Genomic DNA, 17,947 nt, shown 5'->3' on the forward strand with positions numbered 1-17,947 from the left:
ATTAAAGGAGTTCTATTCTGATTGGCTAGTAGAGAGAAATGAGCATAAACTGATTATTCTTAAAAGTCCTATAGGGAAGCTCAACTTCTAATACTTCAAATGGTCTAGACCAAACAAATTCTTAGTGAATTCAAATTCACATAATTAAGGAAAATCCTTAGTAAACATCTAGTTTTATCAATTTAGTTGAATAAATATAGCTGTGACTTCTCTGATTTATCAATACTAAGTACAATATAAGCATACATTGATTCTATTTGGGTCTGTTTTTCCTAGAAGTATACAGGTTTATTCAGCAAATGGCATATTGTTTAAGGTTATAAAAGATGTAAATTTCTATTCAACCAAACTGTATCATTATTCTGGTAAGCTTTATTCAACAGTAACTATATTTTGTAATATATCTGCTGAAACATAATTTCAAAAATCTATAGGTAACCAAAATATTGAATTGATATTGAGTTACTCAATGTATACTCACTGTATGATACATTGTATGTAATGTATTATGAACCTAGATAATTTCTAAGATACAGTACTAAAAACACTGATTACTAAGCCTATTTAAGTCTATATACTTTTCATTTTTGTGTGCTGTGGAAAGGCTACACCTTTGGGTCCTGCTAATGAACATGTTCATTTTGGCCACTATACATAGATGTAAACAGGAGGTGTGTGGCTTTACAAAGCGGTACGATGGGTACCATGTCTGGTGGTCTTTTAAAATGCTTGTGCAGGACAAAAGGTGCTCAGTTATCCGTCCCCCAAGTGTTTTGTTGTTGCTGTTTTTTTTCTTTTTCTGTGAAACAGAAGTTAGTTATTTAGATTAAGTTATAATTAACATGAGTGGCTAAGACTACACTAGGAACAACAGTATCAGATAAATACAACTGTGTATATGTTTTTGTTTTCAAAGTATAGTTTTATCCTAAAAGAGTGACTCTTGGGCTTTTTTTGCTTTTTGCCTCTATATACTTGGGACTTGTTGAGGATGGTGACAAGCTAGTGTTTATGTAATAACTATTGAAATGTAGTGTATTAGAAATTAAAACTGATAAATTTTTAAAAGATACATGAATTCATTTGAAGATAGCAATCGTGGATGCACTGCATGTTAACACAAGCAGCACAAACATACTGGTGATGATAATGAAATCACCTTGACCTTGTAGATCTCTGAGATATGTCTTCAAGTGTCGATTTGTTCTTGAATATGACAAAGCACAATGAATAAAACTTAAAACGTTTGGTAACACCTGACTCTGAAAAGAAGCTATAAAAATTGTTAAAGTTCACTCAGTTTTGGTGGGCTTGCTTCCTTGGATGACTGGTTAATACCTCTGCCTACAACACGAAAGGTTATCCTTGCCTCTGAGTGCCTGTAGCACAGCCAAAGCTCTGTGTCCTAACAGAATAATTCTCTGTGCTCGATACTGACTTTATTGTGTCGTCTGGTGGGGGCGGGGGAGGGTACAAAAGTTCCTTATTTATGAAAGAACTACTCAATCGTGTTACTGTCTATATTCACTTTTAAATATTTTATTGTCACTTTGATTAAACAGATAATCAAGTGTTGCTTCTTAAGCACCTATGGACCCCATCTTAATCAAATAGCCAAATCTTCTAACAACTTTTTGAATTGTGCCTTCCCAAACTCACATTCTGAATACAGAAAAAAATCCAAAACTTGCAGGATATGTTTTATAAATAAAACTGTCTTGAAGATTTCTTAGAGGTTCCCTGAAAATCACAGGGATGTGTATACTCTTGCCTTATAAAATGAGATGCTACATGTAATCTGGTTTGTTTGGTATATTATCGTAAGTTGTCTGATATAATTATTATTATTATACAAAAAGCTAGCAAATCAGAAGAGGTGGTTAGCCTGCCCTAGTTATTAAATGTGTACATGTAAATTTTATGAATATGAATATCTCAGAAATCATATGCTTCATGGGAAGTTTCTAGAGACATGCCAATGCTCTTGCTCTCCAGAATATGTTTTACTCTCCAGGAAAACAAGGGTCAAAACTCTTATGAACTCGTGCTGCTGAATTTTCCTATGCTTATCAGACTCCTGGCAGCACTTTGCCTGATGGTATTAGGCAACAATAATATAATATTGCCAGTTATAATTTCAGTGATTATTTAAAATGTCCACTTGGCCATAACCTTACTTCTTTATTTTAAATTCTTCATATCTTCTAAGCCAGTGGTTCCCAACTGGATGTGCACCTCAGACTTACCCTTGAAGTTTTACAAAAATATATTCATCTAGGTCGTACTCCAGATATACTAAATCTCTTTACTTGATATTCCAGATATACTCTTGCTATATTATGCCTCAGGATTACTGTATGTTATATATCTCAAGATCTTTCCTCTATAAAACTTTTGTTCACCCATTTTCATAAATCAGGCATAACCTGAACTGGCTCCTTTGAAAACAGGCTTACTTGTTCTTACACACATTTTGTCTAAAACTTTTTTTGAATGGCTTTATTATCTTCATGTTTCATATAACAGAAACAAGCTAATTTCCTTTTCCATATATTTTTATCATGAACCCGCACTAGACATTTCACACTTGAAAATAATCATTAATAAATTAACCACAGCAATTAAGTCTTTGTCATCTACAGATAGTTTACTTTTGCTTCTGATACCTTGAGGACGGCTGTAAGCTACAGGCCAGAGTTTATTTTCAACAAAGAAGGTCAGTCTCAAAGCTTTGTGGAAACAGGTTATTTATATCAGGTACTTCAAATTACTGACACTTCAAAGGACAGACTCTTAGGTACAGGTCTTTGAACTGACAACGGTCAGGCCATTCCACTGGAATAAGTCAGGATTTCCAAGACTCTTTTTAGTCAAGAAATAGAAAGTTTCATGAAACTGTTAAGCCAAGATCCAGCAAAACAATAATTTACTGCATTGTACTGAATAAACTGAGTGAAATTTCATTGTTTGAAATATTTTCGATGCTGTTTTACTGTTCTATTTTCTGGACATATAAGGAAGCCCTTTCCTCTCTTCCTAAGCTGTCTGTAGCCCACAACAATTTTATAAACTCTGTTATAAACTGAAATATAATTTTTAAATTACAAGTGGTTCTCACTGATTCCTTCCCTCCCCAAATTCAGGAACTCTTACTAGGTCTCTTTACTTTTCATGGCAATTTTATTATCTGCATAAGTTTAATAAAAATCTGCCATTCATTTTACCAGGATGTAACTGAAAAAACTGACTACACAACCAAGCCCTTACTCAGTGTCCTACTTGAGAAACATGCTTGTTTAATCAGCCATGTCAAGGCACTTTGAAGGAATAAAGGTTAACTACAGTTATGGAGCCTACAAAGCCTTCCCAGGAAACCTGGCCTGACAGTGTTAAAGACGGTCACTTCCTCACAGCCCAGGAACCTTAGCAAATTACGTTAAGCTTGAGAGGAATTTATCAGTGTTACAGGCAGTACATGTAAAGTCTGGGAAAGATGTTTTCTTGAATTTGGTCTCCTAGCTTTCGGACATCTACAAACAAATGCTTTTAGAAGTCTAATCTGAAATTCCCTATAAAAACTTCCAGAAAGAAGTTGATTTTGTAGGTATAGTAATTATTCTACACTGCATGGCCCTGGATATGTAAAGTCAACTCATGGAGGCTTATAGGCTAAATGAACACTCCTGTCCTGCCTATGTAAATAATCAGGCCAAACCTAATGGGACTTGTCTTGATATCTAGAATAATCTTTCTTTGATATTATTATGCTTGCAAGATAAAGAAGAAGACTAAAGGAAAAAACTGTAAAAACTGAAATGGACCAAAGGCTACTGGTTGTCTTCAATGGAAAACAAGCCATCATCTGAAACACTCTTTTCAGGGCTCTGAATTTTTCAGTCTTTAAGTTATTCTATAATCTGGTGAGTTGTAGATAAATGACAGCAACGCAAGCGATATTTGTCCACAGACACATCCGATGGAGGGACAGCTGATGCCCCCCTCCCTCACCCTCCGTGTAAAAAGGCCACTGAAAATTTGTTACAGTGTTCCTGACTTACCGATATAACTGTGACCCTTTGAACTCTCCTTTGAATAGGTTATAACATTTTACTGATAGCCTCATCAGTTAATGAATTAAAAAAAAAATTACACAAAACAAAATCTTCTATTTGTATTAGTCATGATTATATCTTCTTTTAAAAATTATTCTTTACTACTAGTCTCAGAGACCATTGGTCTAATGGGGTAAATAGAAAGTAAGGAGATGACAGATCTGAGCGCCATAGCGTGGGATACATAAAATGCTGAGGGAACTCCAACAGGTACATTCAGTCCAGACCCGTGACACACAGAGGGCTTCTCGGAGGGTAGGACCTCTGAGCCGAGACCAGAAAGACAGACACAGAGGAGAGCAAGGAGGAGACCATCATTTTAGGCAAAAGGACTCCCCTATTCAAAGAGAGAATGTAAATGGATGGCGGGTACATAAGGGAAACTATCGTTCACGATGAAATGCAGACCACTTTTGTATTAGACAAAGGGAAAGGGAGACTGAGAAATACGAGGCTAAAGATGTAAACAAAGGCCCTGAACAAGGGGCCTGCTCATGGTAAGAAGGCTGGGCTCTACCTTGAAGGCGTCAGTGGGGAGAACTGAGTTTAACGAGCCTTTAGTACAGCAGGCTCTGGAGTCACACTGGCTGGCTTGGACTAATGGCTCTGTTACTCACAGCGCATCCGTTGAGTACTCTGTAGCTCTGTTTCTTCATCTGTAAAATGGAGTTACAGTAGTCCCTTAGGCTCATAGGGTGTTACAAGGATTAACTGGGCTAATACAGGTGGTGAGAAAATTGCCCAGCACAGCGTAAGGAACCAATGGTAGCAGTGATGGTAGTAGCAGCATTTGTCCTTTAGAGACATCATTTGTCTAACAGATGGTTCTAGCTACACTGTGGAGAATACATTAAATAGGGACAAAAATAGAGGTGAAAAGGAGAGTTAGGAGGATGTGAATTAAGGATAGGACCTTAGAAATAAAGAGAAATGGACAGATGTACAAGACATAAAAGAGGCACAAACAACAGAATGTGATGACACATTGGTTACAGAGCTGAGTGGGGGAAACAGGAGTCAAAAACAAATATATAAAGTCACTGGCTCAGGAAAGAAGCTTAAGTTGGAGATTCACTGAAATAAGACACACAAGAACAACTCCTCCACGTCAGGTTATGCCGTAAACACAAGAATGCGGATGGAACAAAAAGAGGAATGCTTCAATACATCACAGCAGATAAAGCACCTAAGGTGTATTATAAAGGAAGTACATCAGAGAGATGGGAAAGGGCATCTGAGACATAAGAAATGGCCCAGGATCACGAAAGGTCTGCAGTTTGTATGAAAATAGGAAAAGTACTACAAGATTGAAGGGTTAAAGGTAAATAAGAAATATGACCTGGGGTCAGCTCTTCATAACCTTATTTTTCCTATCTAAAAACTAAGCAAACAGGCTTAGCAACTTCTGTGTGTTGGCCATGACCAAGATTAGGGCTCCAGCGTCTTATGGCTTCTGCTGGGAACCATCTAAAAACAGCTCCCATGCTCCTGTCGGAGAGGGATATTTCCACCACAGAGTGTGTCTCTCTGGCAGAAGGATTTACTCAGGCTGATTATTTTTAAGAAATCAAGGCTCAGAAAGTTTTTCTTGTTCTCTCCCAGGTAACTGCCTGGAAGAATTTAGATAGAGGGCCTGCTCCCAGAATAGAGCCATCACCAGAGATCCCTGCAGAGAATATGGGCCAGATGTGGTGGGGAAACTAGACTAGAAATCACAGTTCACTCTGTGTCCCCTTGTCCCAGCCTGACCCAGCAAACACTTGTTTACCAAACGTTTGCTTTTCCATCTCCATGTGAATTGCTTTCCTTCCCTTTGAGCTCCCAACCCACTCCCCCCAACATCCTCTTTTGTCTTCGGCTGAAGATGGTATTTAAGGTGAGGACTCAGCCAGTCTTCTGGCAAGTTACCAGTCTTCCTGGGTCTCTCCCACGTGTACAAGTTATTAAACTTTTGTTTGATTTTTCTCCTGTTAATCTATTTCATGTCAATTTAATTCTGAGACCAGCCAGAAGGACTCAGAAGGTAGAGGAAAATTTCTTCCTCCCCGACACTATAACATTATAAATCTTCCTGAAGGCCTATAAAGAAGTGAAATTCTCAAACTTGTTACTGAACTATAAAAACAGTATTCTACATGAAGTGGTTTTATCTAGTCCTCATCATAAGTTAATAAACATTCATGGTCTTACAATATAATAATAAAATCATTAGCTCACATTTATGGAGTGCTTTCTATGTGCCAGATACTATTCTTCGTAGACTTCATTCTTATCCTAATTTTGTCGGATTAGTAAAATCAGCCCTATTTTGCAAACGAGGAATTAAGAGAGATAAAAACCCCTGCTGAAAGCAACACTTCATACAATTTGTAAATACAGAGCCATGATTCAAACACAAATCTGACTTCAGCATTTTAAGACTTTATTTCTGACCACTCTCTAAAGATAAATTTCCCTCACAAAGACTGACTCCTCTCACTCAAGAAATACAGACTAAACATGGCCTTAAGAGGCCAACCATACACGAAAGCGGCAAAGCTACAGAAGAGTGAACCACGAACATGACAAGCAGAAAGTACAGGGGAAAAATCAAGTACTGTGAAAAACAGCGTCAAGCTGTTAAGTGTAAATGTGAACAACAGGAATATAAGAACAACAGGTAGCTCAGCTTGATGGCAGCAAAAAAGAAACAAAATTACTTATTTTATACAGAAGTGGTGAACTTCTCACAAATGTAATAGAAGATGTTGCAATTATCTACATGGATGGGAAGATACGTTCTGCATTTATCTTCTCAGCCACAGTCCTCAATGTATTTGCAAAATATAAATCTTCCAGCAACTACATCTGTTTGTAAATCCTCAAATTCATTCACACCTTTTTATTTCCTAAGGTTGCAAACACTCCATTTTTCCTAAATCCCCAAAGTCCCCTCCCATCACCTATATGGAAGATAATTCAAGATTTCTTGAAGTACCAAAAAGAAACTCATCCTCTCTTCATTACTCTTCTCCACCCCATGCTCCCCAAAACACCTCTGCATGCAGTCTTTCTCCTCCCCCCCCCGCCCCAGCCCTTTACACTTGTGAAAAATTAACAAACAGAAACCTGAATTAAACAGAGTGGGGTGACCAGAAGGGGGAGCTCTCACACCCTGTGCAGATAACAGAGCTCAAAAGAAGAAAGGCGACACTTCTTTCCTGGAAGGATTCAGCCAATGAAAAGGCACAGCCTCTTTGTTTACACAGCCCTCCCAACTTCCTCTCTTCCCTATAAAAGAATTCTTCCCTTGCCATGTGGGACTTGCATGGGCACCATGGTTGCAGACCCCAAGTTGTGATCCTCTGCTGATCCCAAATAAACCCCCTTTTGCTGTAGAAATATCTGGCAGTCTATTTGTTTCAGGTCAACACACTCATCCTCTGTTTCATTCCTAATGTAACCAATTCTTTAAGCTCCTACTTGCTCCTCAGCTGCACTACTGCAAAGCCAACTCACTTCCTTGCCTCCAGTTGCTCTCACAACCAATCCATACTGAAATCTTTTCCAAATTAATATTCCTGACATACTTATCTTGTTATATCACACTCTCCTCAAGTTCATTTGAAGGACCAACTCTTCAGCAAGGCCTTTAATCGCTGCCAAGACCCAGCAACGATTAAATGAAACTGTTTATAGTTTCATCTCCTACTCCCCTACACAAAATTCTCTACTGTACAAAAAACAACAACAAAAATCAATCACAACTCCTGAAATGGGATTTGGGTTATCCCATTGGTCCTCCTACTGCCAAAAGGAGAACATATTCAAAGACGTTTGTAACAAACCAATGCCTATGATGGACCAAGAGCTCCACGTGGCCGAACCAAAACAGTAAATGGACTGACAGTATTTCTTTGGATTAAACAACACACTGCTTTTAAATTATAGAGATACTGGGGGGAAAAAACTTATACTTTTTCTAAAAAAGCTAAAATAAGTGAGTAGGGTTTGGGTCAGCATTCCAAGCAGAAAGAATAATATAGCTTCCTTGCTAACAGCACATGCTTCTGAGTTAGACAAACTTGCCCTCACGTCTTAGCTCTACCTCTTCTAAGCAGTGTGTTATCAGGCAAGTTTCCTACTTAAGTCTCAGTTTCAGGGCTGATACTATCTCCTAGCAATACCAGGAGAGTTTGAAGATAAAATCAATTACGCACATAAGCACCTAGCATAGTGCCTAGTACACGGTAAGAGCTAAATGAGGAGCATTTTAAGAATTGGTCTTACTGAAGCAGTCTCAGATCCAGTGAAAAATCTGTTTAGGAAAAAAGTAGACAATTAATATAGGAAAGCAGTAAGAGATAAGAAGGTTGAGAAATACACAGAGCACTTGTGTCATCTGTAGTATTCAGAATATGCACCGGAAACCATACAGCAAAACCACTCTTGAAGGCCCTTGCCTGGATTCCCATGTGAAGTTTTGTTTCTTTAGATATAAAGTGAAGTAATTAGACAAAATGGCATCTAAAGCTCCTTTCAGCTCTAATCTTCCAAAAGTCTGTAAGAACCGCTGTGCCCTGAAAACCTGGGTGTCACGAATGCTCATCACCATTGCATGGTCAAACACATGTTTACTAATGTGAGGGCTTATTAATGTTCCACTGACCTCACAAAACTGGGAAACAAAGCAACAGCTAAAACATTCCTATCACCAGTTTATCTGTCACAAAGAGGAACAGCAATAGTCGGCCACACTGAAAAATCTACTGTAGCTGAACTCGACAAGGACGCTATCGCCCTTATGTGAACCTGAAGTTGGGAGCCTTCAGATCCCCTATGCATCCTCAGGGGCAGTTTAAGAGGTAGAAGTTAAAAAAAAAAAATGAGTCTGGACAGGAGATTAGACCAGTGCGAACTGGAAAGACCAAGAGAGGAATAGTATTGATATTTCAAAACAATAAAATGGGTCAGCAAGGCTCTAACCTAACTTCCCACTCCTGGGGAACAAACCCAATTAAGCCTCATACGTACAAATCATGTCTGCACTGCAGGGACTTACTGTATATACTTAAGATACTTATAAATCTATTCTTTCTCCAAGGGGCTAAAAACAAATTAAGAGTACATGCTCTCTTTCATGTGAAAGAACAGTCGAGGATTAAACCAGATCTAATCAATACTTAACATGCTCACTTAACTCACTTTTTCAGTGAAATTTCCTAATCTTATATACAGATTTTCATGTGTAGAAAATTATTCTTCCACATCAAAATCATGTGTCTGTATATTTCTGAATGAACCACTTTAAAATGAATACTTTTATCAGCTTTCATTTTGATAAATTATGAGAAACCTATCTGTGAACTTAACTTATGGTTAAGCTTATAGTGTTAAAATTTTATACTTTTAACAGTGACAAGATTGTTTTACCCCATTTCTTTGTAGACAAAAAAAGAAGGAACCTGCTCATCAGATTTCCAGAAAGAGTACTTATTTATATAAAAATTTAAGTTTGTATGGTTAACAATATAAGTCACTTAAAAATAAATCCATAATATAAATTATAAAGATTTTTCTAATATACATACATCATGTCAACATAATTCATAGTTTTGGTCATACTAAATACTTAAGGAACTAGAGAATAATTAAAGACTAACAGTAAATTCATTTCCAAGTCTTCCATTTTCTTTTAAGAAAATAAAGCCATAGATAAGAACTATTTTAAAAAAAGAAAATAATGTCAATTCAACTTATACATGTTAATGATTCCAACATTACTGTTAACAAGGACATAACTGATCTCTTATTTACAGCAGTTACTACTTCTTACTTTATGTCTTATTTACAGAGCTAACAGAAGGGTATTCCTCAAAGTACTGCATCATCAAGTTTTTCTGATGGAGAAATATTTGTTTCCAAATATATATTCCACAGATACATTAAAAGGGTGTAAAAACATGCTGAACCTGTGAGCATTCACTTCCTATTAGCTTCACGATAAGGGTGTCTTCACCACCCATCTACCTGGTAACTTCAAAGCATTTTGCATGTACTCTGCACACATGGCTTTTATTCTCAGAGCTGATCAAGAGAAAATACTTATAGCAATTCACATGTAGTAGTCATAGCAGTAGTGTAACAGTAGTAATAATCATTAATACTCCAATTTTAAATGCTTTTTAAGAATTATGTGGTTCCAACCTGGTCTGCAAAGTCCTCTGGGAACTTCCACAATACCTCAGGATCTGTAAATAATTGACACAGGGCATTACATAGAGAAAACAACATATTTACAGCAATAGTCTTGTTCAAATACTCTTAAAATTGTGAAAGCTACTTTTTTTTAATAATTTTGAATTTTTTCTTTAAATATTTATAGTTGAGGATCAAAATATAATATTTTGATAGTTTAAGGGTTTTAATGACCTTTGGAACAGGAATAATAAAGTTAATAACGGTCAGATTATTAAAATCATTATTTCTTTTAGCAACTCATTTTTTACTTATACACCTTAGATTTTATGATTCTGAAATATAAATTTTCAGATTTAACTCCACTTAATATACTGGTTTTAATTTGAAAAGAAAAATATAAATGTAGTAAATATGTAATCAAATATATTACAGCCCTCAGAAAGTAGACCAAAATACATCATCTTAAATTTCCATTTAAAATCCTAAATAGACATTCTTCCAAAGAGGACATGCATATGGCAAACAGGAACATGAAAAGATGCTCAACATCGTTAATCATCAGAGAAATGCAAACTAAAACCACAATGAGATATCACCTCACACCTGTCAGAATGGCTATCATCAAAAAGAACACAAATAGCAAATGTTGGCGAGGATGTGGAGAAAAGGGAACCCTCCGGCACTACTGATGGGAATGTAAATTGGTGCAGCCACTGTGGAAAAAAGTATGGAGGGTCCTCAAAAAACTAACAGTAGAAGAACTACCATATGATCCAGCAATTTCACTCTTGGGTATATATCCAAAAAAAAAAAAAGTAAACACTAATTCAAAAAGATACATGAACCCCAATGTTCACAGCAGCATTATTTACAATTACCAAGATATGGAAGCAACCTAAGCGTCCACTGACAGAGGAATGGATAAAGAAGATGCGGTATGTATGTGTACACACACACACACAATGGAACACTACTCAACCATAAAAAGGAATGAATTTTGCCATTTGCAACAAGTTGAATGGACTTGGAAGATATTATGCTAAGTGAAAGAGGTTAGATAAAGTCAAATACTGTATGATATCACTCATACCTAGAATCTAAAAAATAAAACAAACTAGTGAATATAAAAAAAAAAGAGACTCAGATGTAGAGAACAAATGAGTAGTTACCAGTGGAGGGAGGGAAGGAGGGAGGGGCAAGATAAAGGTAGGCGATTAAGAGGTATAAACAAAATAAATAAGCTACAAGGATACATCATACAACACAGGGAATATAGCAGTATTCTGTACAACTATAAATGGAATATAACCTTTAAAAATGGCGAACCACTACACTGTACACCTGTAACTTACATTTATTATATATCAACTATACTTCAATTTCTAAAAATGAAAAATTAAAAAAGTCCTCAATAAAAATGTATAAACACTGTAATAATGTTTGTTTTATACCAAGGTTCACTTCTGAAATCCCATATCTACAACTCTATAAATCAATTTTTTAAATATCAGATAAGTTTGTAGGCACAAGTCATCAACCTTATTTAAAATACAATTGACAGTTCTGGGGCATTCTGGAGATATTTTTCTAATATATTATATCTAGTTATTTATATATAAAAATCAATGTTGTTTTATAAATATTCCCACTGGTTTTTCATTTTCATTATTTCTTCACAATACTTCTACTCAGCATGTAAAAAGAAGTCCTTTTAATTAACACTAACAAATATTATGGTTGCACAATTATTTTTTAAATCTGTGAAAAACATACTTCTGAATACTGCAAACGTGCTTTAAAAGGATACTGTACAACGGATAATATTACTTCTGAAAAAGCCTTTGAAAGCTCAATATAGGTAATAAGTACCACTGATATGACAGGATTTGAGTTCCACTCCAAGTATAAAAGGCCTTGTTGGATCAAAGATATCACTTTATGTATCCAGTCAATGAAAAATTATGCCTCAATCACATTATTTCCACTATACCATACTGCTTGTTAAAAAATACAGTCCAAGAATGCATAATTTCAAGTTTCTAAATCCAAAACTCAATAATTACCTAGCAACAATTTCATCATGAGCCAGCTCCTCTCGCTGTATTACTTATTAAGCTTAAAAGATGATTTTTTTCAAATATGTTAAAAAAAAAAAAAAGCATGTTTTCTACAATTAACCTTTTTACTTATTAAGGAATAAAAAGTTTCTACACAAATTAACATAAAAATCATTTAAAACATCTTACATAAAAATAATGCATTATGTATTTGTGGAGCTAATATTAAAAGATTATGCCTTCACATAAAACAAAATGTGTACATTTCTAAAATGAATGTGACATGCATTATACATCACCTAAAAATACTGAAACGTTAATGTCCTGTGGAAATTACAGTGGAAAGCATATATACGAGGGTGAGCCAAAAATCGTCCGTACTCTGGCTACAGAATCTATAGAAGTTTTACTATAACTGGAGTGCGGATAATTTCTGACTCACCCTCGTATGTGCACGTGTATGTACGTGTGTGTGTGTTTATGTGGCAGTTTTACTAAGATGGTAGTTACTAAGATTTGATTCTCATAAAACAAAAGTGTATGACGGATTCTTCACGAAACATTAAACAGAAGTTATTATCTTGATAAATTAATACAATAACTAGTGGCCTACAAACAAGTCATCGTGCGGAAATGCAGAATAGTCCCTTCTTATAAATAACAGAGAGTTTCAATGTGAATATTTTAAATGTCCCTTTTAAACAACATCAATTTTACATTTGCCATTTGAGAAAATGTGACAGATTCCTTACATTTATATCTTAAAATCAGGACACTTACCTTGTTGTACAGTCCTAACAGTCTGCCCTGTTTGCAGCATTTACCTATGTTTTCCTCCCTCACTTTTCTTCATGCCTTACACTACACTGTTTTTTCTGTCCCATCTGTTCTTTCACAGGGGATGAACAAGTGAATACATGAAAACAGCATCTATCACTTTAGTCACGTAGCGGGAAACGTCCTATTTCTTTTCATTAAGTAAGTGTTACACTTCAGCACCCAAAAATGTATTATAATCACATGCACCCGTATGTGAAGTGGATTAACTCAGTTACTGCCTGTGTGGTTCGGTTTACACCAGATCTGACACATGTTGGCAGCAACTTTTCACAAGGACTGCAGAGGAATAAACAAAAGAGCTCTGAAAAAAATAATAATAATCCAATTCTCAATTTTATGCACAAAGACTGAATTTTCTCTTCCCTGGGGATTACTTTCCAGATACGAGATCTGACCTGGCAAAGTTAGGTCAATTTTATGCTGATTTTATGGATGAAAGGATGGGAACTGCTGGTAGGAGGCACCACTGCCCCTGTGACTGGGACACACTGTGTTTGTCTTCTGTCCAGTGTCCCCCCCCCGTAACTCAGAGGAGACTCCATATCTTAATTTAAAGAGAAACTTTGCCACCAACAATCTAGAAACCAAGTAAACATGAAAGGAAGAACACATAACTTGATTTTTACATAAATATAGTTAATCTCATTTTAATAAAAGAATGTGGCAGTGTAGTAAGAAAAATATACAAATTTTTATTAAATCAGTAAATTTGGAAGGAGAATATTTAATGTATTATTTGTGCATCACCATGAGAAGTACTCCAAATTCCTGACTCAGGCTTTTTTTAATGTAAAATGAGATAAATTTAGTAATATTTAATCTTCCTTTGCAACCTGACCTTTCACATTTTTCTGGCCTGTAAATAAAAACAAAAATTAAAATGACTTAAAATATCACTGTGATTCAACTACACTATGTTTTTAATGCAGGAAAAACTTTAATTTGCACAAATGAATAATATTTACTTAATTCTGTGAAATTCATAGATGAATATCTTTAAAATTATGCATTTGTAAAACCACAGTTCAGAGACTATATACTTCTGAAAAGGCAGAATATATATACTATTAGTGTTTTGCTTGATTATAGCCTCAATGTTTATTCACCTAGGTTGTAGAATCAGAATTTTACGAGGAAATTGAATCCAAAACAATGAGAAGCATGTCTTAATTATAAGGCTAGTTAATGTCAGAAGCTAGAACTTTCTTAGTTAAGATCTAGGAGCAGCTATTTTAAATAATTTCCATTGTCAATACATTTCTCTGTCCCATTTAACTTAAGTTTGATTTATTTTATTCGAAAGTCTATACAGTGCTAAAGAAACAGGAAAAGTCTCTGCCCTCCAAAGCCCTATAGCATATATGGAGAAAATGTCACAGAGCTATCTAGTTTTTGTGCAAACAAAGTATCCTACAGGAACGCTTGAACTCAACTTGAGAATTCACTGGCTTAATTATTTCAAAAAATGTTCCTAACAAAAGAACAGTGACGTCTCTTGAATATAAATGAGCAGGAATCATTGAAGAAAATATTCCACCTATGGAGACATAACAGTGAACTAAACAAAACAAGTCTCTACAACGTTACACAACAGGAGGGCATCTAAATCTACAGCTGAATAAAATTTAAAGAGTGTTATACTAAAAAGACAGGATATTACAGGAGAGCACAAGGAAATCCAATGTAACTTAGAAAGTCACTAAACCACTTAGGAAGGAAAGCACATGCAAACTAACACTCAAGTTAGATAAGCAAAGGATAAAGTGGGCAGAGGAGAACATTCCAGAATGGAGAAACAATACTCATTGAGTCCTGGAGGTTAAAAGAAAGCAGAAAACATTTGGAAACTGAGATAAAAAAAGAAGTAATGTACCTACAGCGCTGAGTAGGAGGGAAAGAATGTCACAAGATGAAGCTGGAGAGACAGGGGCCAGACTAGAGTTTAAGATGCACCCAAGGTATCCGAGGAAACCACTAAACCAAGGGAGAAGGAACACCAGAAGCGTATGGAGAATACACTTAGAGCGTGTGTTTATGAAAGTCAAGGGAAGAGAGTGTATCCAAAAAATTCTCAGACAAATGTGGCAGAACATTCAGCAAGGTGATGGCTTAACAAATGGCAACGGTGCGTAAAGCGCGAGCCACGCACAGTAAATGAGCTTCAGCAGCAGGATGGGACGCAGAAGGCGACTGAGAAGACCCTGGAGTGAGTATTAGGAAGGAGAGGCCCTGTGCACAGGGGCAACGTATTTTAACAGACTGTACAGGAGGAGAAAGTACAGGTAGGAGGAGAGAGGTGAAGCCAGACAGATCTGTCTGTTCATTTCTGTTTCCTTTATACTGGCACAGCCTTGAACATGTTTAGGCGACCACAGGAGTTAGTGAGGCAGCAGGGAGCCACACACCCCCCTGAGGAGGCAGGAAGAGGGCGTCCAGATCAAGACAATGAGCTGAGCCTTGGACAGAAGTTGAGAAATACTTTCCATTGCCACAGGAGAAAGAAAAGAGAGATGAATCCAACAAGATTTAAGAATCTGGGGTACACAGTTAAGCGTTGTGTGTACAAATTCCTAATTATTCTGTGTGTATAGCAGGAGCAAAGCTCTCTGCTCAGAGGGAAGTTGTCAGGGGCTTAAGGAGGAGGTGTGAAACAACTGTTTCAGGCACTGTTGAGCACTCAATTTGGTGGGTGTCCAGCCTAGTGTTCTAGGGCAACAATGTGGTATATGTGGTATTTCCCCATCACCATCCAAGGGCCAAGGTGCAAGAGATGATTGTTAGATGCAGTGAGGGCTGAGGTTTCTGTCAGTCGTGTGTGATGGAAAGAGAACTTCAGCAGACACTGGTTACAGATGTGAACTGCTGATCTAGAGCTAATAAAAAGGGAAGTGGTTTTATTTTTTTCTGTAAAATCCATTAGTACTAAATGTTATACCAAGTCATGCTAATGCATTTTAAACAGTGTATTTTCAGTAGAAAATCTACTGCATATATCTGAAGACTGTACAACTGAAAAATAAAGTAAAATAAGTGGAACATTTGTAATTATGAAATTAGGTGGCTGAAGTTCTGGTCTTATACCTATACATAACAATGCTTTCTGTCTGTGATCAGAGGTAGGTATTGAAAAATACAATATCAATTTCCCTCCTCACCTCCCTGCCTTCCGCTCCCCCTCCTCTCTCAGATTATCTGAAAGAAGAGTCATCTGTTTACCCAAGCTTACGATACAAATCTCATTTTCCACATATACTATTATGTGAAAATAAAAAAACAAGAAAAATGAAAACCATGGAATTAGCTAACTACAGTTAAAATTACAATTTTTCCAGCTTTAATGAAATATAATTGATATATAACACTCTGTCAGCTTAAGGTGTACAATGAGATGATTTGATAAATGTATATATGGTGAAATCTTTACCACAATAAGGTTAATAAACACATTCTTTACTGCACATAGTTACTAATTTGTTGTTTTTATCATGGTTTTAGTGGGAACATTAAAGCCCTACTCTCAAAGCAACTTTCAAACATACAATATAGTATTTGTGAACTATTGTCACCATGCTGTATATTAGGTCCCTGGAACTCATTCATCTGATAACTGAAAGTTTGTACCCTTGAACCAACATCTCCTGCAATCCCTCAGCCCTTGGCAACCACCATTCTACTCTGGTTCTTTGAGTCCAATGTTTTTAGATTTTACATATAAGTGAGATCATATGGTATCCGTCTTTCGCTGACTTATTTCATGGAGCACAACATCCTCAAGGTCCACCTATGCTGTTGCAAATGGCAAGGTAGCCTTCATTTCTTCTTGGGTGGAATAACATTCCATGGTACATATACACCACGTTCTCTTTAACCATTCATCCACTGATGGACATTTAGGTTGTTTCCACATCTTGACTATTGAGAATGCTGCTGCAATGAACATGGGAGTGCAGATATCTCTTCAAGATAGTGACTTTATCTTTGTTGGGTGAACATCCAGAAGTGGATCACATGGTAGTTCTATTTTTATTTTTTTGAGGAACCTCCAAACTGTTTTCCATAATGGCTGTGCCAATTTACATTCCCATCAATAATGAAACAGGGTTTCCTTTCCTCTACATCCTTTCCAGCATTTGTTCTCTCATCTTTATAACAGCCATTTTAACAGGTGTGAGATAAGATTTCATGATGGTTTTGATTTGCATTTCCATGATAATTAGTGATGCCAAGAACCTTTTCATGTAGTTGTTGGCTACTGTTATCCTTTCTTTGGAAAAATGTCTATTTAAGTCCTCTGCCTATTTTTTAACTGGATTATATGGCTTGTTGCTATTGTATGAGTTCCTTATATTTTGGGTATTAACCCCTTATCAGATATATGGTTTGCAAATATTCTTCTCCCATTCCATAGACTGCCTTTTCTTTTTTTTTCTTCTTCTCTTTTTTTTTTTTCCTGTGCAGAGCTTTTTTAGATTGCTGTAGTCCTACTTGCTTTTTGCTTTTGTTGCTTGTGCCTTTGGTGTCATATCCAAAAGAAATCATTGCCAAGACTGATGTCAAGGAACTTACCATTTATGTTTTCTTCTAGGATTTTTATAGTTTCACATTTTATGTTTAAATTCTTAATTCATTTCAAGTTAATTTTTGTGACTTCTGTAAGATAGAGGTCCAATTTTGTTCATTTGCATGTGAATATCCAGTTTTCCCAACACTATTTATTGAAGAGACTATCCTTTCCACACTGTGTATTCTTAGCTCCCT

The 17,947-nt window shown here is 36.2% G+C and overlaps 1 protein-coding gene across 7 annotated transcripts in view; it reads right to left on the minus strand.

The window, feature by feature from the left end:
• Positions 1-17,947, minus strand: part of DENND1B (DENN domain containing 1B) — a 260,389-nt gene that overhangs the window by 176,357 nt on the left and 66,085 nt on the right. For all 7 annotated transcript variants that reach the window (XM_057726003.1, XM_057726001.1, XM_057726007.1 and 4 more), the window contains exon 3: positions 10,299-10,342. In XM_057726003.1, the coding sequence (XP_057581986.1) occupies positions 10,299-10,342 (44 nt within the window). The remainder of the gene's footprint in view (positions 1-10,298; positions 10,343-17,947) is intronic.

The sequence above is a fragment of the Hippopotamus amphibius genome, chromosome 3, assembly GCF_030028045.1.
Source record: "Hippopotamus amphibius kiboko isolate mHipAmp2 chromosome 3, mHipAmp2.hap2, whole genome shotgun sequence".
Lineage (NCBI taxonomy): Eukaryota > Metazoa > Chordata > Mammalia > Artiodactyla > Hippopotamidae > Hippopotamus > Hippopotamus amphibius.